This window comes from Eretmochelys imbricata, chromosome 4, assembly GCF_965152235.1.
Source record: "Eretmochelys imbricata isolate rEreImb1 chromosome 4, rEreImb1.hap1, whole genome shotgun sequence".
In the NCBI taxonomy this organism is placed as follows: Eukaryota; Metazoa; Chordata; order Testudines; family Cheloniidae; genus Eretmochelys; species Eretmochelys imbricata.
Window position 1 is genome coordinate 144,815,803 of NC_135575.1, and position 24,497 is coordinate 144,840,299.

General features: G+C 54.1%; 2 protein-coding genes across 4 annotated transcripts in view; one reads left to right on the forward strand and one right to left on the reverse strand.

Moving 5' to 3' along the window:
- DCTN1 (dynactin subunit 1) overlaps positions 1-15,387 on the reverse strand; it is a 148,171-nt gene extending 132,784 nt beyond the window's left edge. For 2 of the 3 annotated variants that reach the window (XM_077816105.1, XM_077816102.1), the window contains exon 1: positions 15,283-15,352. The gene's annotated coding sequence lies outside the window, so the exon portion shown is untranslated. Of the gene's footprint in view, positions 1-15,282 lie in introns of all 3 variants that reach the window. The other variant, XM_077816104.1, reaches the window with a different exon arrangement.
- Positions 15,388-17,726: 2,339 nt separating this feature from the next.
- On the forward strand, positions 17,727-23,753 carry LOC144264367 (uncharacterized). Its single transcript, XM_077816106.1, has 4 exons — positions 17,727-17,792; positions 20,934-21,091; positions 21,363-21,529; positions 22,303-23,753. The coding sequence occupies exons 1-4, from the start codon at positions 17,770-17,772 to the stop codon at positions 23,626-23,628; spliced, it is 1,674 nt and encodes a 557-aa protein (XP_077672232.1). The 5' UTR covers positions 17,727-17,769; the 3' UTR covers positions 23,629-23,753.
- Positions 23,754-24,497: the final 744 nt, after the last annotated feature.

The window sequence follows — 24,497 nt, forward strand, 5'->3', positions numbered from 1 at the left end:
TACGCTGGAGGGGAGGGATAGGATACAGAGAGACCTAGACAAATTGGAGGATTGGGCCAAAAGAAATCTGATGAGGTTCAATAAGGATAAGTGCAGGGTCCTGCACTTAGGACGGAAGAATCCAATGCACAGCTACAGACTAGGGACCGAATGGCTAGGCAGCAGTTCTGCGGAAAAGGACCTAGGGGTGACAGTGGACGAGAAGCTGGAGATGAGTCAGCAGTGAGCCCTTGTTGCCAAGAAGGCCAATGGCATTTTGGGATGTATAAGTAGGGGCATAGCCAGCAGATCGAGAGACGTGATCGTCCCCCTCTATTCGACATTGGTGAGGCCTCATCTGGAGTACTGTGTCCAGTTTTGGGCCCCACACTACAAGAAGGATGTGGAAAAATTGGAGAGAGTCCAGCGAAGGGCAACAAAAATGATTAGGGGTCTGGAACACATGACTTATGAGGAGAGGCTGAGGGAACTGGGATTGTTTAGTCTGCGGAAGAGAAGAATGAGGGGGGATTTGATAGCTGCTTTCAACTACCTGAGAGGTGGTTCCAAAGAGGATGGTTCTAGACTATTCTCAGTTGTAGAAGAGGACAGGACAAGGAGTAATGGTCTCAAGTTGCAGTGGGGGAGGTTTAGGTTGGATATTAGGAAAAACTTTTTCACTAGGAGGGTGGTGAAACACTGGAATGCGTTACCTAGGGAGGTGGTAGAATCTCCTTCCTTAGAAGTTTTTAAGGTCAAGCTTGACAAAGCCCTGGCTGGGATGATTTAATTGGCGATTGGTCCTGCTTTGAGCAAGGGGTTGGACTAGATGACCTCCTGAGGTCCCTTCCAACCCTGATATTCTATGATTCTCTCTCTAACCTCCATAAATTTGAGTCTCTTATGCCTAGATTCCTAGACGTAATGAGATCCAATTATGCAAAGGGAAAACTCAGGCTGAACATCAGGAAGACACTTCTCTATTAACAAGGTCAACTGTAGGGAGGAATAGTTGGAGCACTATCTTTGGATTTAGACCTGAAAGAAGAAAATTCAAATATAGAATCATAGAATATCAGGGTTGGAAGGGACCTCAGGAGGTCATCTAGTCCAACCCCCTGCTCAAAGGGGGACTAATCCCCAATTTTTTTTGCCTCAGATCCCTAAATGGCCCCCTCAAGGACTGAACTCACAACCCTGGGTTTAGCAGGCCAATGCTCAAATATACACACACACTCATCACACTTCCTTCAAGCAAAATTTAAAATATAAGGTTAAATCCTGCTGTTTTGTTTTGCTTTTTTAATTTCCCCATGGAGCCAGCCCCCAACTTTGTTGAGGTGTTGCAGCATCATCCAATTAAGAAGCCAGTTGCTCAAATGGTCGTCTGTCAATCAACTTGCAAATCACATGGCCTACCCCAGGGGTTGGCAACCTTTCAGAAGTGGGGTGCCGAGTCTTCATTTATTCACTTTAATTTAAGGTTTCGCGTGCCAGTGATACATTTTAACGTTTTTAGAAGGTCTCTAAGTCTATATATTATATAACTAAACTATTGTCATATGTAAACAAGGTTTTCAAAATATTTAAGAAGCTTCATTTAAAATTAAATTAAAATGCTGATCTTACACCGCCGACCCACTCAGCCCGCTGCCAGTCTGGGGTTCCATTCACCTAGGCTGGCATCGGGCTGAGCAGGGCCGTGGCTGGGACCCCAGACCAGCAGTGGGCTGAGCGAGGCCGGCAGCCGGGACCCCAGACCGGCAGTGGGCTGAGCAGCTCAGCCTGCTGCCACTCAGCCCACTGCCGGTCTGGGGTTCCGTCCACCGGCCCCGCTCAGCCAGGGTCCCGGTTGCCAGCCCAGCTCAGCCCGCTGCCGGTCTGGGGTTCTGGCTGCCAGCCCCTTGCCAGCCAGGGTCCCAGCCACAGGCCCTGCTCAGCCCGCTGCCGGCCTAGGTGAACGGAACCCCAGGTCTAATACCTTCTCCCTGATTCTAACCAGTCTCTTCCTCTCTCTGCACTGAGATGAGGGTGGGAGTGCGCTGAGAACAGGGCTGGGGGGTGAAGGAGCAGGCTGGGGGTTGGGGTGCAGGGTCTGGCCAGGAGCTAGAATGAGGGAGGGGGCTCAGGGTTGGGGCAGGAGGTTTGGGTGTGGAGTGATTACCTGGGCAGCTCCCATTTGGTGCAAGGGGTGCAGGTGGGAATGTGGGTGTGTGCATGCAGGAGTTCCCGTTTGGTGCTCAGGGTCGGGGTGTGGGGGGTGCAAGAGTCAGGGCATAGGGTGTGGGGGGGGTGCAGGGGTCAGGGCGTGGGGCTGGGGTGTGTGAGAGGAGGGGTCAGGGCAGAGGGCTGGGGATGTGGACTGGGGTCGTGGGGGTGCTCCCAGCTCCCTGCCCTGAGCGGCTCATGGCAGGGGGCTGGAGGGGATATGCCCCTTCCCCAAGGTCCCCAGAGCAGAGCGCGCACTGTGGCTCCGCTTTTCCCTCTCCCCCTCCGTAGCAAGGGCTGTCAGCTGGTCGGCAGCAGGGACGGAGAAAAGGAGGGCAGGAACCCAGCATGCTGGGGAAAGAGGCCGGGGGAGGGGGAAGCTTGCCTGCCCTGCAAGAAGAGAGTGGTGGGCAGGGGGGCGGAAAAGAGTGGGCCGGGCCAGGCAGGATTTTTAATGGCACGCTGCTGTCTGCTGGGGTCAGCAGCGTGCCATTAAAAATTGGCACGCATGCCACACATTGCCGACCCCTGGCCTACACCTTCACCAGGCCACTTGAATGCCTGCTGACAGTGCTGGTGTGGAGGCCCTCGCCAAGCCCACACAGTTCCACTCTCACCAGCACAATACACATGGTCAGTGACAGTACTGTCCAACTGATGATGCATTTCCACTCATAGCAACAGCAGTGGCAGATTCATATGGCTATCATGTAGCTATAGTGGCACGTAAAATGGATTTCCATCTTGAATAGTCCCTTGCAAGTCGTCTTCTTTCAGCAAGAGTTAGCATGGAGGATTTGGGTTTCTTCAATCCCTCAAAATTGCATCTTCTAACCTCATTCACAGTTGGCCTTGTTGCTCCTCTTCCTTCAACCTGAGCTCTATAAACCTTCTGCAAAAGCATGCATTCTTCTGCACGTTGGACATGACCCCACTACTGCAGTCGTCTTCTTTTCAACTGCTGCAAGACTGCACCTTGCCGGGATCATCTAAATATCTCCACATTTGTGGCAAAAAAAATCAGACCACACTGTTAAGAATACATTGGAACTTTCGATACGGACAGCTGTTTGGTTTCCGCTCCTCGGCTGCTTTTGATTGCCATGTTTCTGCTCCATATAATAAGAGTTATCACTACTACCGAGTTGAACACTCGGCTCTTAGTTATCACACAGACATCCCGCTGCCCAAACAGAGGCCTTTGAAGATCCAATGTCCGTGATGCAAGACTGCTCCAACATATGACTTTTGACATAGAACCTCCTGGTGCCAACCGACTACCCAAACAGATAAAACTATTCACCTATTCAATGTCACTGCCATCTACATGTAGTGTTGGCAGGTCATTCCTTTCTGTTTTATAGGAGGCACACATAGTTCCTAGTATATCATGCATTTTAATAGCTACTCGGGGACCTTGATAACATCACATAGAAGCTGAAAATATTTATATAAAACCTGGGAGGAAAGTGTCTTATTTGAAAAACAAAAACAGCTAATCCCAAATTTGCTATTTTCACCCCATTTTTAAATCCCCAAAATCTAAAAACAAAACCTGAAAGATACCATCTTCCAAAGGAAGCGGTGGAGGCCTTGCCCTCTGGGTCATTGAAGAGAGCACTTCTGCCTTGCACCTAGTAGGACAGACTACACAGAACCGAAGAGGGCACTCGCTTCTCATTTCTAGAGTTCTAGGACTGGAACCTGAGAAGCACAAAGTTCCGCCTCCTCTGGGACAGAGCCTCTTAAACCAGTGACACCACAAAATGACTAGAACGTGAGCAGCAGTGATGGCTGCCAAATGAGCCTTCAACAAAATCCCTTGAAATCCTGCCACAAAGAGAAAAAACTCCACAGCTATTGAAATAGGTCAAGAATGAGAACAGAGCCATCTGTGTCCCATGCTTATGGAAAGTCTTTGCCACTTAAAGGCATGTGTCTCAAGACCGGAGGCTTGAGAGATTCCAAACTTTAATATTTCCCAATCCCAATCCCAATCCCTCTCCCTCTCACACACACGCACACACACGCCCAACAGCCGTGCTACATGGAGGAAAAACTGGATCAGCATGGAGAGGATTCTGTTCCTTGTAGGAAAGAGGGAAATACAAGCAGAAAAGCAACATGAATAGAGGTGTCTGAAAACACAGAAAATTCAGGAATCATAAAACCTGGTTGGGCCTGCTGGCTAATAAGCAACACTGTCCTGTCTTGCCGCACTGAGCACCTTGAGAAAGAGAGAAAAGCAGCTGCCAGGAACAGAGGTTTCCTAGGGAGGCAGAAAGACGGCCATAAGTAAATGTTAACCAGTTACACTGTCCAGGCAGACGCAACAAAACGTTCGACAGGTGGCTATGGCAAAACAACTGCCAGAGGCCACTCCATTGCCGAAGCACCCTATCTGCATGCAGGTGCATCTCCCCTTTCGGTGGGACGTAGAGTACAGACACTGCACACCTAGCTAGCGCAGGTATTAACAGCTGGGTAGACAGGGAGACATAGTTTAGGCGCGCAGACTCGACTAGCGCGGCACACATCCTCTACATGCCTGAACCCTGTGGAATATACCTACACAGTTCTCTACATGCCCAAGCAGTGCCTCCCACATCTACACTCCTATTTTTAGTGGTGTACTGTCCGCTGCTGGCACCTATCCCCCCTGCAGTGAAATACTCTGAAGGGGGAAGGCTACTGGGAAATGCTTGTAACACGTACATAAGCGACCCTCACTCGCTTCAACTCAGGCTGGTCACTGCAAGTATACTACCCCTGCAATAGGCAAACAGAGACCACCACTAGCTGAGATGAACAATCTCCTTACCTAAGAGACCTGAGCCCTCCCACAGATGATTGAGACAGTCCACTGTTACTGAGCAGTCTGCAAGGATCTGGAACAACTTGGCTCGGATCACTAAGGAAAGTGTCAGAGTCAAACCTATAATTCATAACTGTAGCTGTGGTGGCCACGAAACTTGTTTATATAGCTGTCCTGCACAACAGCCCCAATCAGGGTTTGCTAGGTACCCAACAAACCCTCAGGAAGACACAGTCCCTGCTCCAAAAAACTTACAACCTAACTAGACACAATGGAGACAAATGGAAGGAAAAGGGAGACTAGCATACACGCAAAGTGAGCGGGAATAATAACAAGGAGTCCTTGTGGCACCTTAGAGACTAACATTTATTTCAGCATAAGCTTTCGTGGGCTAGAACCCACTTCATCAGATGCATGAAGTGGAAAATACAGGAACTGGTATAAATACATGAAAAGATGTGAGTTGCCTTACCAAGCAGAAGGTCAGTCTAACGAGACAATTCAATTGAGAGCAGGATACCAAGGGAGGAAAAATAACTTCTGAAGTGGTAATGAGAGTGGCCCATTTCAGACAGTTGACAAGAAGGTGTGAGTAACAGTAGGAGGAAATCAGTATTGGGGAAAATTAGGTTTAGGTTTTGTAATGACCCAATCACTCCCCAGTCTTTATTCAGGCCTAATCTGATGGCGTCCAGTTTGCAAATTAATTCCAGTTCTGCAGCTTCACGTTGGAGTCTGGTTTTGAAGTTTTTTTGTTGAAGAATTGCCACTTTTAGGTCTGTTATTGAGTGATCAGAAAGATTGACGTGTTCTCCCACTGGTTTTTGAATGTTATGATTCCTGATGTCAGATGTGTCCATTTATTCTTTTGCGTAGAGACGGTCCGGTTTGGCCAATGTACATGGCAGAGGGGCACTGCTGGCACATGATAGCATACATATATCACATTGGTAGATGTGCAGGTGAACGAGCCCCTGATGGTGGGGCTGATGTGGGTGATCTTTGGCACATGGTATGTTAGCTCCAGCATTTTAAAACATTTATTAACTTACTTTTTTAAAATTTTATTATGGAGCCAGGTATCGGGCATTAGCAGGAGTATGTAGGAACAAGGAAGCAGTGGGGAAAAAAGGAAGGAAGGGGAAAGGGAGAAAGGAGCAGGGAGAGCAAAGCTGGTAGAGGAGGTATTGAGATGGAGAGAGTGGGGGGGAAGTCAGACAATAACATCCAGACTCAGATTGTATACAGCAATCTGCTGATATCAGTGGCCTGCCCAAGGCATACAACGGTATTAAGAGTCCTTGCTGCTCCCAAGGGCTGGCTACAACACTAGGGGTCCCTGTTCTACTTTCCCCAGCCCTTTGAAGGAGGGGTGTCTACAGGGATTTGGTGCACTCCTCCCGCCTTTTGAACCTCAGACATATACGGCCTTTTCTTTCCGATGTTGAGACTGCCACAGCTCTCTCTGCCTGTGTCACTCCAAGACAGTAACGCTGTAGTGTGCTTCGCACAGGGACCAGCTGGAAACTAAAATTATTGCCGAACAACGCTACACATTTAAGCAGTGCTTCATAGAGAGCACCCATTGCATGGGTGCTGCTCTATAGTTCGCACCGACTCCCAATTGGCTTTAGGATGGAGTCCCTGGATAGGTCTACACTGCAACCACAGGGCGTGACCGCAGTTCATGTAGACAAAGCTGAGCTAGCGCAGGAACCAGAGCAGCAAAGCCACAGCACCACGCATGCCAGTGCGGGCTAGCTGCCCCATCACCCAGTGGTCCATCCGGGCTCGTACAGCCCAGGCTGACTCTCAAGCTGCCATGCTTTCACTACTCCAATACCTAAGCTAACTAGATTAATGCTAGCTCAAGCATGTCTACCCATGCTACAATCCCACCCAGTGACCGCCGTACAGACATTCCCAAAGAGGTTTGTTTTGACCTATGGAGTCCTAAATGGCTGGATCACAGCCACTAAAGAGTCCGCCTTGTTCCATGACCAGTGTAGGTGCTTGAGCTAGCCAGCCCTGGTTTCTTGCAATCCAAGTATAAAATCAGAGACAGCAGGTGGATACAGACTGGGGGGGGCCACAAGGTAACAGTGAGACGGCAAGTATAATAAGCAGCAGTCAGCAGCACGCTAACTGTCTTGCGTTTTGCAGGCATCGTGGCAGAGGTGAGTTTTAAGGCGAGATCTGGAGGCTAGCATAGTTGCTTTGCAGATATTTATGGGGAGCTTGGTACGAAGTATGAAATATACAAATATTTTGTATTTTATGGTATATTTTTCCATGATCCTTAAAAGCGAAGTCAAAATATGTATTTACTACATAGGTTTACATTAGCATTCACAACTGAATTAGATAAACTCAAGGCAGAACACAAGTAATGAGGTCATCTGTGTTTGACTTTGGGTGAGTTTTCTACCATGACTTGCTTTAATCTGTTCAAACAGGAGTCCTGCTACATGACTGACAGCTTCTGTACCTTTCTAACAAAGGAGTAGATGGCAAAAGCCATAGTTCTACCAGCTAGGGAGATTATTTTTGGCCAGACTTGCTATGCACACTGAAGTCCAATGGTCTTGATACGAGTCTTGAATTTTCACTCTGAGTTTCCCTTGAGTCAAGAAGTTAACTTCTGAAGCAGGATCTAGCCAGGTGTCTTTTAATGGAGAACTAAATAGAACAGTCGACTATCACAGCAACAAGCACCTGAGAAAAAGCTGATAAGAGAAACATATTGTAGGGAATCATCCTGCACTGACAAGGGAATAGACATGCGTGCTCCTCAGTTCACCGGCAAGCAGCGGCAGAATCCTCCCCTTAGATGAGGAGCAGGCTACCGTACCTCACCAGCCCTGCCTTCCTGGGGAGTGAGGTCACCAAGCTAGACCCATGTCCAATGGGATTTTTCCACCAGTGCTATAGCTGCGAGTTGTCAGTACTGGACCATCACAAACTAGCTCATGTGAGAGTACGGCTGGTCTTGTAAGTAAGGCAGTGGACATGTGGGGTCTGTTCCTAGCTCGGCCACAGACTCATTCAGTCCTTTGTTCCCCTGGTGCAGAGTGGGGATGTTATGCACCCCAGCTCACAAGGGAACTGCCAGGATAAACTCAGCAACGCAGAGGCTCTGATGTTTTTCGTAACACAGACTACACTTTAAATGGCGAGTGAGCGCCTCTCAGGCACTTCCCCACATTCGCAGTCATAGAACATCCCCGTTGCAACTACAGTAACAATCTAGTGGAGGTGCCCATATGCTAGTGAAGAGTGCCATAGATATTACCCTAAATATCAACAACAAAGCCAAAGCTTTTTAACTAAAAACCAAACCTTAAAATGTCACAGGACATGGGAAGTCCACTGGAGAGAGCAACTAGCACTTTATAAGAACAACCTGATAATTTGATCAACTGAACTGAGCAAAAAGTTTAAGAAACTCCACAAGCGTCAACATAATTTATTAACAAACAGCAAAATTCTGTCTGGCTATGTTACACTTAACATGCTATTGGGGTCCCTTGAAATAGCTTCAGCACTTATCAAACCTCTTGCTGACCTTTCAGCAGCTTGGAGTCTTGCAGCGAGACATTGGTGTGAAAAGCGATTCGCAAAACAAGACTGAGTTTCCATCTTTACTGTGAGAATTGATCCATTTGGCACTAGGACCCTGCAGATGGTGAGTGCTGCGAGTCTGCGCTCTGAAAAACTGCACCATTTCACAACTTCAGCAATAGCCGGAGCAGCAGTTACAACAAAGCCAGTCTGCAAGCACTGAAGGACAATGAGGTTGTTATTTTTGTTTTATATTCCTTATGCCACCCATTCAAAGTTTTTCTGTTTAGCTAAAACTGAAGCGATCAAGATTACAATCAATACATCAGAAGCACCTCATTGAAAAGGTAACCATAGCAACACACTGAGGAACACAGGATGCTGCATCCAAGCTACATCTGTCTGGTAACAGGAGGAGGTTAGTCAATTTCAGCTCAAGATCATCTCCATCAAAACAGCTCACGCATTATTTCACAGCTGAACACCTTTCCATAGTCATTAATAACTCTGGCCTTTAACCATCTATACACTGTACATATCCTTTAACCTTCATTGTTTCTAACTGTATCAAGGGAAAGCCCTTTTTAAAATATGCCTACTCTGCTCTTATAACTCAAAGATTTAAAGCAACCAAAACAAATGTTTTCATTGTTCCTTCCTTATTTGGATTTAAACGATACTGCTGACAAAACATAACTGCGTTTTACCTATTAGCCGCACTCCTGTCATTTTCCTCTGCTCTCTGAATGATTAATACACATTTTTAATTCAACTCATCTCATTCAGTGCATTGCTGGTTTTCTGACACGCAACATTATTCTTTATCTTCAGAATACTGAAAAACTGAAATTAAGGCTCATTTATAAAGGTACCTAGGAAGAGAAGCAATATAACTCTAGAAGAAATCACCCACACTGTAGCATTAACGCATACATGCAAATCATTTAACAATCCAGACAGACAGACGGAGAAGAACGTTCATCAGGATTCTGAAGGGGAGATGTGGCTAAAGGTTAATTTTATATCTGAGTATATCATAATCCTCATGTATTTTCTACATTATTTCTATTCTGATGCATTTTGTCATGTATTATTCTTTAAAATGGATTTAATTCAGAACTCCCAAGCCCTCTGAGGGTAAATGCAGAAACCCCTGTAATTCAGGGCCCAAAGGTCCCAATGGGGATTTGGGTCTTTATGCTGCATCAGACATCTCACAAATGGAGGTCCAAACCAACAGTTCCAGAGACCTCCCTCCTAATAACCAGTTATACTTGGCGCTGCTCGACCTTTCCAGCAGAGGATCTTAAAGTGCTTTGCATTTCATTTAGCAATGAATCTTCCCCAAACGTGTGTGAAGTGCGTCAATATTCTTGACGCTATCTGAAGTCAGGGGAATTGAGGTACAGAGAGTGACAAATGACTTGCCCGAGGTCACCTGGTAAGCTTTTGGCAGAGCCAAACAGAATCCAGATTGCCCATGTCCTAGTTTGAGACTGTCCCTCCCACCTACATAATAAATGATGTGATGTTACAGGACTCCACCAAACATGCTCAGTGAATCTACTGTGCGGCATCTGAATGAACTGGAAGTAGTAGTGAATTTCGGCTCACAAAAGAGAAAAAAAAGAGCACTCTACGGAGAGTTTCTCTTTGGAGTCGGCGCAGTGTTCTAGAATGCAACCATTCAATCAGGGGCACCATCTAGGCCGACATCCTTTTGTGGCTTACTGTAATTATGAAATGGCCTGATTCAGTCTGGAGTGAGTCCCATTGAAATTGTTTCTTGCCATCAGAGCCATCTGGAGGAAAGATTTAATTTGTAATCATGAAACTTAAGGTCTGTAAAGGCATTTAAGCAACACGACTGCAGTATGCAAGTTAACTGGGGATTATTAGTCATTTCTCTTTGATGTCAAGACACAAGCACCATCAGGCAGAGTTTTCAATTCAGAAATTAGGGTCGGTTTTTTGCCGCGATAAAATGATCCATCTGACAACGAAGCAAGCTGAGGGGAGCTCTCTACTCTCCGACTCATCCATTAAAGGTCTTTGGGAAGAATTGGTTACAGAGGCTGACTCTCTCAAGAGAAGTGCAAGAGGGTGAAGAGGGTGTGCATAGGTATCTCAGAGAGGTAGGAAGTAAGAAGGGCGTAGGAGGCCGTCAGGCCTCTCAGCTGTGTGCTTTGAGGGAAGGAATCCACGGAAGCAAGCTCTATTAAGGAAGAGCACAAACAAGAAAGGTCTAGAGGGTGGAGGAGAGAGAGCAGGCCACCACAGGCTTGGTAGTAGTCAGAGGCTCCTTCCCTCTTCGTGTTATGTCATGTCTGTAGAAGCACCTCAAAGGCCCAGTCAGAGTCAGGGCCCCATTGTGACAGGCACTGCACAGACACACAGGAAAGAAGAGAGCCTGCCACTATCAGCCTCCCGTAAAGATCTGCTATTGCAGATCCTGGTAGCTTATACCACTCCAAGTTCCTGCTGAAGAACCACTGCATTTAACAAGCCTCACTCTTCAGGGCTGCTTGTTTGTGACTCTCATGGAAGGGCGCGCTCTCTCTCTCTATTGGAGCACAGGGGTGGGCGGGAGGGAAGAAACATTCCTTTCCTTCCACACATTTCACTGAGTTAGTAGCACAGAAGGCCTGCTGTCTTACTGCCTCCATCCCTCATCTCTGATAGAGATGCCACTAGGCCCTGGGCAAACATCCAGCAATGTCACCAGAGCAAAGGGCCATCCCCAGCTACTGCACTGTTAAGAGGTGTCATCCTTCAGACCAGCATTACACCAGGGTCCCCTCTCCTCATTGCCAGTGTCTGTTCATGTGGAAGCTAGAGGGTAAGGGGACATTCTCACGCTCAGTACTGGGGTGAGGTACTACTGAGTGCAGAAAAGCTGCTCACAGTGTGACTGCACCAGCAACATCTACCTTGCTATGTGTGAAAGGAGTTACAAAATACCAGCTTCTACTCAAATACCTCATGTGGAGGTTCACGTTTATCAAGTCTTTTCAAGATGACAGCTTACATTGAGCACAGAAGTAAACACACTGGACAGTAACAATGAATAACAGTGTCTCAACAAGCACTGCTGTATTTACCCAATGCCCAAATGTCAACACTAACACTAAATTACAGAGCTAATCAAAGACCCCGCTTTCAGACACCTACTTAAGAACATAAGAATGGCCACACTGCATCAGACCAATGGTCCATCTAGCTCAGTATCCTGTCTTCCGACAGTAGCCAGTGCCAGGGGCTTCAGAGGGAATGAACAGAACAGGGCAATTATTGAGTGATCCATCCCCAGTCGTCCACTCCCAACTTCTGGCAATCTGAGCCTAGGGACACTCAGAGCACAGGGTTGAATCCCTGACCACATTAGCTAACAGCTATTGATGGACCTATCCTCCATGAACTTATCTAATTCTCTTCTGAACCCCATTATAGTTTTGACCTTCACAACATCCCCTGGCAACAGGTTCCACGGGTTGACTGTGCGTTGTGTTGTATTTTGTTCTTGTGCCCAAGGAACAGTAGTGTCTGGCACAGAGCAGATCTATTTAGAAAAATGCACAGGGTTGAGGAATCAATGCCATTGGCTAACTAGAGCTTCAACCTGTGCCTTAGGGGACATCTGACTGGCAGAGTTCTCAGCCAATCAGAGGAGTAAGCTGCTGTCCAGTTACTGTGTATATATAAAGTCTGCTGCAGTTTCCACGGTATGCATCTGATGAAGTGAGCTGTAGCTCACGAAAGCTCATGCTCAAATAAATTGGTTAGTCTCTAAGGTGCCACAAGTACTCCTTTTCTTTTTGCGAATACAGACTAACACGGCTGTTACTCTGAAATCTGTGACCCATAACTGTAGAAGTCTTTCTCAAGGACTATACACCAGTAGCCAATAAGAAAGCAGGGATTTGCATTTGTGCCTCAACAAGCACATATCCACTTGTACGGATGGAACATTATCCAGGGCTCAGATTTGCCACTGCCCTCAAAATTTGACATTTTCCCCGCAGCAAATGATCAGCACCTCAACTTCTGCCCCCAGGAAGGCTTACCCCATAAAAAAAGCATACTTTTAAAGCTTTCCCTCCTTATGAACGTGCTTTCAGATGGAAGTCTAGACTACACATAAACGTTAACTTATGCTAGCAAAGATGTGGGGCCAAGGATTTGTGTTTTGGATTATCTTGTGTTTTGTCCCATAGAAAAGTTTCAAACCAGGAGGCAGGCAAATCTGTAGTTTTAGAATGTTGTAACCATAACAGAGTACCCCAAAACCACTAAAACATAAAGCTTTCTAAATCAACACCTGGGTCGGAAAAGTGTTTTATACATGTTTCACAGAGGCATTTTAAACTTTAATCTGTTTGTTGTTTAAAGAATTCTGAAGATGTTATAAGAGTTATAAATGTGAAATGAATTGGGATACTTTTAGTAGAAGTCAGATTTGGGTTTATGTGGGCAATCCATAATGATTTTGCTTTTTTGTGATTTTATTACACTCTGCAGAGTTCTTGATCATCAAATGCAAGATGTTGAAAGAATATGTAACTACAGTCAGCAAAACAAAACCTGCTTCCATGCCTTAGATGGGTTGAAGGTTGCAAGCATGCCACCAAGGAAAAAGGTGAATTACACTGAAATTTTAAAAAATTGTAGGAACAAGTAGCGTCTGAGTTAAACTGAAAAAACCTGCATTTTTTAAAAAGTTCTATGCAGGTGTCATATGTTTAAGAATAATCCTGCTCTGTAAGAGTCTCTGGGGGTATTTTGGAGTAGCAGCCATGTTAGTCTGTATTCGCAAAAAGAAAAGGAGTACTAGTGGCACCTTAGAGACTAACCAATTTATTTGAGCATGAGCTTCCGTGAGCTACAGCTCACTTCATCGGATGCATTCTCTTTATTGAGCTTATGTGCAAATAAATTGGTTAGTCTCTAAGGTGCCACTAGTACTCCTTTTCTTTTGGGGGGTATTTGGCCTTTCTGGATATGCTCTCATTTGTTTTTAAGTTTGCTGATGGGAACAGCTACATAAAAACAGAATCTTTGTTCCACAAATAGGTCACCTGCTTGGTAACAATAATTTCCACAGTAACAGATTGTGGAAATAGTTCATTCATTGACATTTGTACTAGCACTTCTCTTCCTAAACTATGACACCTTTCCACATCCCTCTAACAGTGCCACTGCTGTACGTGTGTGAATTGTATCAAAGTGCTCTCTGGACAGCACTGGTACAAGTGGAAAGGGCTTTACAAATTAATAAATAATACCACTAACGTTTGGGTCTCCAGGTAGGGCAGAAAGCAAATGAATTAACAAAGAACCTGTTTTCATGATATTATCCCTAGCAACATTATCAACGGGGAATATAAAGATTACATTAAGCAGAACTGTTTCTAACCACACAGTGGTTGTGGTCTCAGATGAGAGCTAGGAGCCAGAAACTCTAGAGTTCTAATTCCAACTATGACGATAACTCATTATGGGGAAATTATTTCACTTCTTTGTGCCTGAGGTTTCCTGTCTATAAAATGGGAATTCTGCCACCTACCTACCTCATAGGGGAAATGCAAGGCTCTATTAATGTTTACACAGCACTCCAATGAGCACTATCTAGATGCTAAGTACATCCCTCCTAAAGAAAGGGGATTTTTTTTTTTTTAAATTTACAGTAAAACATTAGCAAAATTCCTGGTTTCTGTGCTGCTGCCCCACCATACAAGAACCCGATTTAGAATGAGAACAGCTGCCAAAGCACTGAGCGATTCAGCCTCACTCTTTTCTTGAAGTATATTATGGCCACACAGTCTTGTTGATTTTGAGAGAGCTGGATTAGGCTTCACCACCACAGATAGGCAAAGAGAACGGCTGCTGGGTTACGGTGCTCCCTTCCCGCAGAAATGCCAGGGTGAGCTGGATACCCGAGCAATGCTAAGTGTCGCTCATTTCCTTGGCATTTGATCTCTTTACATTACATAAAACAAATCCTTAGAGCGGGAGTTCTTTGGGGCAGGGACGGGAACCCACCTCCTCCCTGTGTTTGTGCAGCTCCCAGGCCGCCAGGGCCAGAGCCCAACCAGGCACTACCGCGATATTAACACTAAACCTCCAGACAAAAGGTCAGGTCCTGTCTGCAAGGGCCACATCAGCAGCCAACAGGAAACTGGCTGCCAAGCAAAACTTCTGCAGTGCCCCGCCCTGGCACCAACCCGGGGCGGGAGAATGAGGCTGCCCCACCCCAGCGCCAACCCTCGCAGACAGGAGCCCCCCCACATACCCACACTGGCCCCACCCCCATTCCCCAAGGAGGGCTGCCCCACCCCAGCGCCAACCCTTGCAGACGGGAGCCCCCCCACATACCCACACTGGCCCCACCCCCATTCCCCAAGGAGGGCTGCCCCACCCCAGCGCCAACCCTCGCAGACGGGAGCCCCCCCACATACCCACACTGGCCCCACTCCCCAGGGGCCACCCCACCCCCATTCCCCGGGGGGGCTGCCCCACCCCAGCGCCAACCCTCGCAGACAGGAGCCCCCCCATATACCCACACTGGCCCCATTCCACCCCATTCCCCTGGGGGGGCTGCCCCACACAGATGGGAGCCCCCCCCATCGCCCCGGCCCCACAGGGAGGGGAGCCCCGCCCCGCCCCCACCCGCACAGCGGGGGCCCTGTCCGGTGCCCCGGCGGGGGGGGGGGGGTCGGTACCTGCTGCCCGGCCGCCCCTGGGCTGCTCACCCTCGGCTCCGGCCCCCGGCTCCGCGCGCCCTGCCCAGCCCAGCCCAGCTCCCGCCCGCGGGGTGGCGATCGCGCCGCCTGACGCACCCACTCGCCGGGCTCCTCAGTGCGGAACTTTCCGGTCAGGCATTGCCACGGGCAGCCCACAGGGGGTCCTGCAGAAAGGGTCGCGCAGGCGCAGTAGGACGCTGAGGCCAGGAAGACGCGGGGCGTAAGATCGCTCTACGGCCAGGGGAAGGGGACATAGGGGGCGGAGCCTAGAGCAAGGAGGGGCGGGGGCATAAGGGCAGGCGCGCGAGAGGGAGGGACCGGCGGGTGCACTAGCTTGAGGGGAGGGGCTGATCGTTCGGGATTCGGTGCGGGGGGGCTGGCACCAGGGGGCAGGTGTAGAGGGGGTTGCGGGGGGGGCTGGCACCAGGGGGCAGGTGTAGAGGGGGTTGCGGGGGGGGCTGGCACCAGGGGGCAGGTGTGGGGGGTTGCGGGGGGGGCTGGCACCAGGGGGCAGGTGTAGGGGGGGTTGCGGGGGGGGCTGGCACCAGGGGGCAGGTGTAGGGGGGGTTGCGGGGGGGCTGGCACCAGGGGGCAGGTGTGGGGGGAATTGCGGGGGGGGCTGGCACCAGGGGGCAGGTGTGGGGGGTTGCGGGGGGGGCTGGCACCAGGGGGCAGGTGTGGGGGGTTGCGGGGGGGGCTGGCACCAGGGGGCAGGTGTAGGGGGGGTTGCAGGAGGGGCTGGCACCAGGGGGCAGGTGTGGGGGGAGTTGCGGGGGGGGCTGGCACCAGGGGGCAGGTGTCGGGGGGTTGCGGGGGGGGCTGGCACCAGGGGGCAGGTGTAGGGGGGGTTGCGGGGGGGGCTGGCACCAGGGGGCAGGTGTAGGGGGGGTTGCGGGGGGAGCTGGCACCAGGGGGCAGGTGTAGGGGGGGTTGCGGGGGGGGCTGGCACCAGGGGGCAGGTGTAGGGGGGGTTGCGGGAGGGGCTGGCACCAGGGGGCAGGTGTAGAGGGGGTTGCGGGGGGGGGGGCTGGCACCAGGGGGCAGGTGTAGGGGGGGTTGCGGGGGGGGCTGGCACCAGGGGGCAGGTGTAGAGGGGGTTGCGGGGGGGGCTGGCACCAGGGGGCAGGTGTAGGGGGGTTGCGGGGGGAGCTGGCACCAGGGGGCAGGTGTAGGGGGGGTTGCGGGGGGGGCTGGCACCAGGGGGCAGGTGTAGGGGGGGTTGCGGGAGGGGCTGGCACCAGGGGGCAGGTGTAGAGGGGGTTGCGGGGGGGGGGCTGGCACCAGGGGGCAGGTGTAGGGGGGGTTGCGGGGGGGGCTGGCACCAGGGGGCAGGTGTAGAGGGGGTTGCGGGGGGGGCTGGCACCAGGGGGCAGGTGTAGGGGGGTTGCGGGGGGAGCTGGCACCAGGGGGCAGGTGTAGGGGGGGTTGCGGGGGGGGCTGGCACCAGGGGGCAGGTGTAGGGGGGGTTGCGGGGGGAGCTGGCACCAGGGGGCAGGTGTAGGGGGGGTTGCGGGGGGGGCTGGCACCAGGGGGCAGGTGTAGGGGGGGTTGCAGGAGGGGCTGGCACCAGGGGGCAGGTGTAGGGGGGGTTGCGGGGGGGGCTAGCACCAGGGGGCAGGTGTAGGGGGGGTTGCGGGGGGGGCTGGCACCAGGGGGCAGGTGTAGAGGGGGGTTGCGGGGGGGGCTGGCACCAGGGGGCAGGTGTAGGGGGGTTGCGGGGGGAGCTGGCACCAGGGGGCAGGTGTAGGGGGGGTTGCGGGGGGGGCTGGCACCAGGGGGCAGGTGTAGGGGGGGTTGCGGGAGGGGCTGGCACCAGGGGGCAGGTGTAGAGGGGGTTGCGGGGGGGGGGGCTGGCACCAGGGGGCAGGTGTAGGGGGGGTTGCGGGGGGGCTGGCACCAGGGGGCAGGTGTAGAGGGGGTTGCGGGGGGGGCTGGCACCAGGGGGCAGGTGTAGGGGGGTTGCGGGGGGAGCTGGCACCAGGGGGCAGGTGTAGGGGGGGTTGCGGGGGGGGCTGGCACCAGGGGGCAGGTGTAGGGGGGGTTGCAGCACCAAGTGTCTGGGTGCCCCCAGTCTGTTGGCAGGTTGCTGCCCATCCCAATGCGATTTCTGCCTCCCTGTCTTCCAGGGTTATGCGCAGCTTTCGTTTGCTTTCCAGCCTGAACGCTGGGACACTGTGTACGGGGGGGCTGAGAACCCACAAGTACTCCTTTTCTTTTTATGAACCCAGCTGTAAAGCCTGCATGTGATGGGAACCGCTTCCAGCCAGGGTGCTGCTGCCCTCCACGCAGACACCCCCGTAGATCCTGCTCCTATGCTTTCCAGCTGATTTTTAGTGTCAAGCAAACACTTTCACAAAGCAATCGCTCCTTAACTGACCCGTCAGGCCTCATCCTCAAAGGAACCTGCCCCTCTCGGAAGAGCAGCCTGGGCGCGTACATTCCTAACATAGCCAGACACTCAAAATCATGGTCTTGAATTACTACAGCGTGTAAGCCACTAGCCCTCCATTTTGTCCTCTAGCTACAGGGGCATGGCCTTGAATGGTCCCTTTGAACGTGGGCTAACTCCCTATGCTGCACTATCGGTCGGGTCTGGTATGTAGCTGGGACACTCACACTACGTTTCCCAGACCCGAAGAAGAGCTCGTGAGGCTCCAAAGCTCGTCTCTCTCCCCAGCAGAAGTTGGTCCAATAACAGCCATTCCCTCCCGCACCTTGTCCCTCTGATACCCTGGGCCTGCTCGGCTACAACATGCTGCCTGACAGGTTCCAGAGGAGCAGCCGTGTTAGTCTGTATCCGCAAAAAGAACAGGAGGACTTGTGGCACCTTAGAGACTAACCAATTTATTAGAGCATAAGCTTTCGTGAGCTACAGCTCACTGCATCGGATGCTGTCTGTGCCTCTTTAACCCGCTGGAGGCCAGGCGAGGAAACTTTCTCTCCCCTCCCTCGGGTAGGTGGGGCCAGCCAGGCCACCGGGACAGGAAGCAGGCGGGAGCCCAGCTGTTGGCGAGGGCTCAGGTGGGGTGGAGTTGCTGCTGGTAAGGGGCTGTCACTTTGAAATTGTGGTGTCTTTCTGGGGGAAAGGGATCCAGCCCGTGTTCCCCCCTGCCCTGTGCTGCAGTCCCTGGGATCCTGTCTCTGGCAGCCTCCGTCTGTCGCTCTTTCGTAAGCTGAGGTGGGATGGTGGGAACCGAGAAGGGCTGGACAAGGGTGGGTCAGAACCGGGAGGAAGCTGCGGGAGGGGGGGATGTAGATGGGATTGTTAAAATGGAGTAATGGCAAATTAAAGGTGAGACCCCCCCTCGCAGGAATAAAACCCAGGGGCAGCTTCCAGACCTCCAGCGGGGATTCAGCCAAACCTCCCGCTCTCCCTGGAGGCCTCTGTCCCCACCATGTGTGAAATCCAGTGTGCAGGGAATGGACAGGGAAACGGCCCCTGAAAACCATGGCGGGTGCGATCATACCTTGTATGGGACCAGCTTCCGGTGGTGAAAGAGACAAGCTCCAACCACCCTGCAAACAGCGAGAGAAACAAAGGCTGGGCACAGGGGGCTGCAACAATGTGTACAGCAGGGGGGCTGAGAGCCACTGGACCCAGCTGTAAACCCTGCATGTGTTGGAAACCGCTTCCAGCCAGGGGGTGCAGCAGGAGCCCCCCTAGATCCAGCACCTATGGCAGAGCTTGGGGGGCCTTCGGGGGTGGGGAGGTGCATGCATGCCAGAGAGAGCAAGCCTGCTGCTAGAGCCAGAGGTGCAGGGGGTGGAACACAAGCACTGGGATAGCACATCAGCCCAGGGGTTTCCTTCCAGTCCAGTTTCCTGTCTCTGGCAGGGGTCAGGCCTCCTGGCTCCGAGGGACTGGCTGGACCCTGGGGCGCTTGGCCGGTGGATGGGGCTACCCACCCTGCTGTGCTGTGCAACAGGAGGAGCGGGCAGCCTTGCCTCCTGCTTCTCTCGCTTTTCTTGAGCAGGTCCTGCAGGAGGGTGCTCCCTGCCCACCCCTCTCCCCTGGCCTTCTCGTCAGGCCAGGCCCCACCCTGCAAGCCGCCCCAGCACGCCCCCAAATGACAGCCAACCAGTCCATCTCTGAGCCGCACCCAGGAAACATCCCTACACACTCTGCCTCAGACCAGCCACTTCCTTGCCCTTGGAGACTAACCAATTTATTTGAGCAAGGTGCAACAAGTCCTCCTTTTCTTTTTGCGAATACAGACTAACACGACTGCTCCTCTGAAACCTTCCTTGCCCTTGTGTCCCACCCCAACCTGCTGCCAGCTGAGGAGGGCAAGGAAGGGCCGGTGGGCCAGTCTGAGCCATTCTAGTTCCACAGTCTGCTCGGGGAGATCAGCTGGCAGCTCCTCCGTGGAGCTCGGACCATGGTCACATAGCTGGCACCGCTCCACACGCCCCTGACATCTGTTCCTTGTGCAGCTAGAGGGAGACCCTGGCGTGTGTCCGTGGAGGGTGCACCAGGTTGCAGCCCCTCTTCCAGCTCCTTCCCAACCTCTTCCTGAGATTCTGGCCCCACTTCTCCTGCCCCTCCTAATTCACCCCCTCTTCCTTCCTATCCATGGCCCCACAAAGTTGTGGGACCTCCTCCTCCTGGCGCTGGCCAGCATGGCCATCCACCGTCCCAGGAAGATAAAGCTGGAGGTGACTGTAGGGCCTGTTTCTGCTCTGCACAGTCACGCCACTAAGCAAAGGTTCTCTGGGCAGCGTCCACTGACACCTTTGAGGAGCAGCGGGCACTGGCAGGGGCTCTCTGCTGGGTGACCCCCTCTGACTCCCTGATTTTTAACCTTTGACCTTCATGCCCATTCCAGTTTTTTCATTAGTTGTCCCCAGTATTTACTTGTGGCCTCGGTCCACTGCCTGCCCCTGCCCTCGATCGAAGGGCAGGCCTTTAGCTTTGGGCAGGCTTAAGCCCACCATCTCCTGGTAACCGCAGTGGGACCCGGATCAGTCCCAGTGGCTTCCGAAGCAGACCCAAGAACCCTGCTAGCAGACAGCCAGGGAATAATCTGCCCAGAGTGGCAGGGGCGTGGGCGAGATGGCTGGCAATGTAGGAACGAGGGGGCAGCAGAGAGATTTGAGGGAGAAGAGAAAGAAAATCTAGAGGAGAAGGGAGAGCACCTGGTGCAGGGCAAGAAAGAAACCAGGGCAGTGTGAGGGAGAGAGGCATGGAAGACATGCAGGAAGAGCGCCCTGGGGCTAGTTCAGGGCAGAAGTGGAACCTCCCAGCAGACTGGTCCAGCTCCCTCTTGACCCAGTTAGTGCCGGGCAGTGGGCTGCCCCACAGAGGGCTCTGCGCCATGCCCCTGGGCTGTGCATGCCGCCTCCCTGGCATGCCCTGGTGGACTTCAACCCGGAGACCTCCCTGAGAGGAGGCAGGATAGTCATGTGGCTGAGGCACATGGACTGGGGACCAGGACTCCTGGGTTCTATTTCTGACCCTGCCGCTGAGTTGCTGCATGAGTCCCTTTCCCCATCAGTCCCTGACCCTCCCTGTGTGGCTTCAGTCTCTGTGGGCTGGTGCTGTGAGCTCCTTGGCTGGCAGGTGCAGAAAGGGCAGGCAGAGCTGGGGTTGTTGCTTCTCCCCTCTGAACCCCTCCTCTGCTTCCCCCCAGCAACCAGATGCCCAGGAAGAAAGGCGTAGCACCACTGAGCAGCTTGTGCCTTGGCAACGTGGCCAGGCACATGCAGGGCGTGTGGGTGAAGGATTACAGCGAGAACTACCTCGACGAGTTCCAGTTCCGCTACGTCATGGGGCCCTTCAACGAGCTGGGTGAGAGGCAGGCCTGTCCCTCTGCCCCGCCACCCTCCCATCCCAGAGCATCTCCTGGCCCTGTCCCGCGGGGCCTCGCAGCGTGGCTCTGACTAGCACCCGGGAGAGCAGGGGACCACATGGGCACAGCCGGGAGGAAACATGCTGCAGCGCTGACTTCCTGACCTTGCCATTTCACAACGCAGACGCCCCCCTGCCCGCCATGGGCAGCCCCTCTGCCAGCACAGCCCCGTGCTCAGGGCGGCCGATTACCACGCTGTCTCCCACACAGCCGGCTGCTTGGTCCAGGACCTGCTCCAGTTGCTGGGTGAGAGTCGGCGCCTGACGCGGGCCGCGCTCCATCTGCTGCTCGTGCCCCACCTGACGGCGTTGAGCCTGCGCTCCTGCCCGGGCCTGGTCAGCAACGCCATCACCCAGCTGGTCACAGTGCGGTGCAAGGTAAGCGGAGCCCCAGCCGCCTTCTGGGACACCAGAGCCACCTCCGGACCAGGAAATGAGGAGGGAAGGGGTCTGAGCGGATGAACTCCTGGGTTCTCTCCCCAGCTCTAGGAAGAGGTGGGGTGCAGTGGTCAGAGCTGAGGACTAGGATTCAGGACTCCTGGGGTCTGCCCCTGGCTGTGGGAGCGGAATGATGTCTGCTGGTGAGAGCGGGGAAGAGGCTAAGTTCCCCCTAAGTTGCGCGGCTGTGCAGCAAGGAGAGGGACCTCTCCCCAAGCTGCTGCAGCAACAGGGGCCTGGGAGGAGTCATCTCTCCCCACCACAGCCCTGGGGAAGCTTGCACCCCAAACCCCTCATCCCCAGCCGCCCCCCGCACCCCAACCCTCTGTCCCAGCCCTGAGCCCATACCCCAAACTCCAGCGGTTCACCTAGCAGCATGGGGAGTGGGTGTGGTGGGCAGATGGGCTCCCAGCCCAGAGCTCCCAGTGTAAATAGACAGGGGGTGCGGAGGGATGCCGGGGAGTGTCTGCCTGGCTCCTGCACAGCACTGGCCTGCTGCCCCTCCCCAGAGTCAGGTGAGAAGCCAGGACTGGACAGGTCTCCTCTCCACCCCAAGGGTGGGGCCCTGCCTGGGGCAGCTGGGCGAGAGGGGAGAAGCTCCTCCAACCCCTGCCTGTGTCCTGGAGCTAATGGACGAGCCCATTGTCCGCCCCCCAGCCATTAACCTCCCCCCGAGGGAAGCGCCTGGTCTATCTCCCTGGTTCCTGTTGCAGAACTTGTCCTCCCTGGACCTCAACGGCTGCAGCCGGGTCCCGACAGCCGCGCTGGTGGACCTGCTGGAAGGCCTGCCGCGTCTGACCAAGCTGGGCCTGGCGGAGACGCAGGCCAACACGCAGGTGCTGGCAGCCGTGGGCTCCTGCTGCCGGCGCCTGCGGGAGCTGGACGTCTCGCACTGCCAGAAGGTGACGCCAGACTCCCTGCTGCACCTGGCCTACGATCAGACCGAGAGCGCCCTGTGCTGCCCCGCACTGCGGGTGCTGCTGGCCCAGGGGATGGAGCCCGAGGACCACAGCCAGGACTTGGTCAGAGCCCTGGCCTTTGTGCTGCTGGCTCTGCCCAGCCTGGAGTTCCTGGCCACCAGCCACCTCAGGGAGGCCCTGTGTCTCATTCACACTCAGCAGTTCGGTGGCACGCAGGGCTTGCCGGGATTCCCCTCGCTGGAGGAGCTGGCCCGGCGCAGGCAGGGTGCCCAGGCAGCCGGGGGCGACTCCTGGCTCACGCTGCCGCTCAGGCGGGTGGAGGAGGTGGAGGAGCCCTTCCTCGCCACGTTCTGCTCCGTGTGCCCAGAGATGGCGGAGGCGACCGTGTCGCTCAGCGACGGCCCTGGCGCCAGCTGGGACCACCTGGCCTGGAGCCGCCTCACCCAGCTTGCCGTGCACTGCACGGGGCACCAGGGGCGGGGGCTGGCAGAGATGCTTCCTGTGGCTCAGGGCCTGGGAGCCCAGCTGCAGTCCCTCTCCCTCCACGGCTTCTTCTACGGTGACGAGTTTTCCTTCTGCGCCCTGCTGAACTGCTGCCCCAACCTCACCGCCTTCAGCAGCCACCTGAGCGCGCCCGCGGGGCCCGTGCGGCCGGCCGACGCTGTGCCCGACGGGGAGCCTGCCGCGGAGCTGCAGGACTGGGAGCTGGACCTGCTCCACCACCCCTTCCCCAAGCTCCGGCACTTCAGCTTGGGCCTGGCCGGCTCGTGTGGGCCTCTCCCTTCCCAGCATGCCACTGTCCTGCGGTCGAGCCTGGCCTCCCTACTCAGCCGCTCCCCCAGCCTGGAGACCGTGGCCCTGCTCAGCATCCCTTTCTCCCTGGATGGCGTCTTCCAGAAGGTGCTGGCAGCCCCCGGCGCTGCCCTCCGCAATCTGCGAGAGCTGTCGCTGGCCGAGAGCCAGGTGTCCAGCCCGACCCTGCACTGCCTGCTGGCCCTGGACAATGGGCTCAGCTCCCTGAACCTGGCCGGCTGCCCAGCCATCCACCGCCGGGACTACGACCAGCTGCTCCGCACCGTCAGGAAGGAGAGGCTGGAGCTGGACATTGCTTGGCAGTGAGGTGTCCTGCCTCGCCTGCCACGCTGCCCTCTACCTTGACGCTGGAAGGGGAGGCCCTGTGCCGCGGGAAGGAGCCCACACCACTCGCAGGCGCCAGAGAGCTGTATTTAATAAAGCAGAGCGAACACGGGGGGAAAAGCACCTGCGAGCGAGCTTCTGTCACCCTCCCCGGGACTGCGCGTTCATCTGCACAGCCTTGAACAGGGAGGTCCCTTGGCTCAGCCCCTTGGCAGCGAGGGCCCCTTTGCGGGGGGCATTGGGGAGAAGGCGAGTGAAGGGCCCAGCTGGGCCCAATTCCAGGCCTGCCCTGTATGCTGCCGGGTCACGGGCATGGTCTCTGAGGAGGCTGCTGAATGACTTGGCCCTCCCAACATCAGCAGCTGCGCTGTAGAGGCTCCTCCAAGCAGGGGAGGAGCAGGGGTAGTGTAGACAGGGCCCTGCCCTGCCAAGGTTATTTCTGAACTGTGCCCCAGATAACGGGCAGGGCTGCCACAGGCAGCAGGACGGGCTGGGGAGCTGGCACTCGGCAGCACGAGGCAGTGGGCCCTTCCAATAGGGTTGCCAGGTGTCCGGTTTTCAACTGAAAGGGACCCTGGCAACTCCGGTCAGCACCACTGACTGGGCCGTTGAAAGACTGGTCGGCGGCACAGCGGGGCTAAGGCAGGCTCCCTGCCTGCCATGGCTCCACGCGGCTCCCGGAAGCAGCAGTATGTCCCCTCTCTGGCTCCTTGGCGTAGGGGCAGCCAGGGGGCTCCACGCACTGCCTATGCCCGAAGCGCCGGCTCCGCAGCTCCCATTGGTCAAGAACCGGAGCCAGTGGGAACTGCGGGGGCGGTGCCTGTGCACAGGGCAGCACCAGAGCCTCCTGG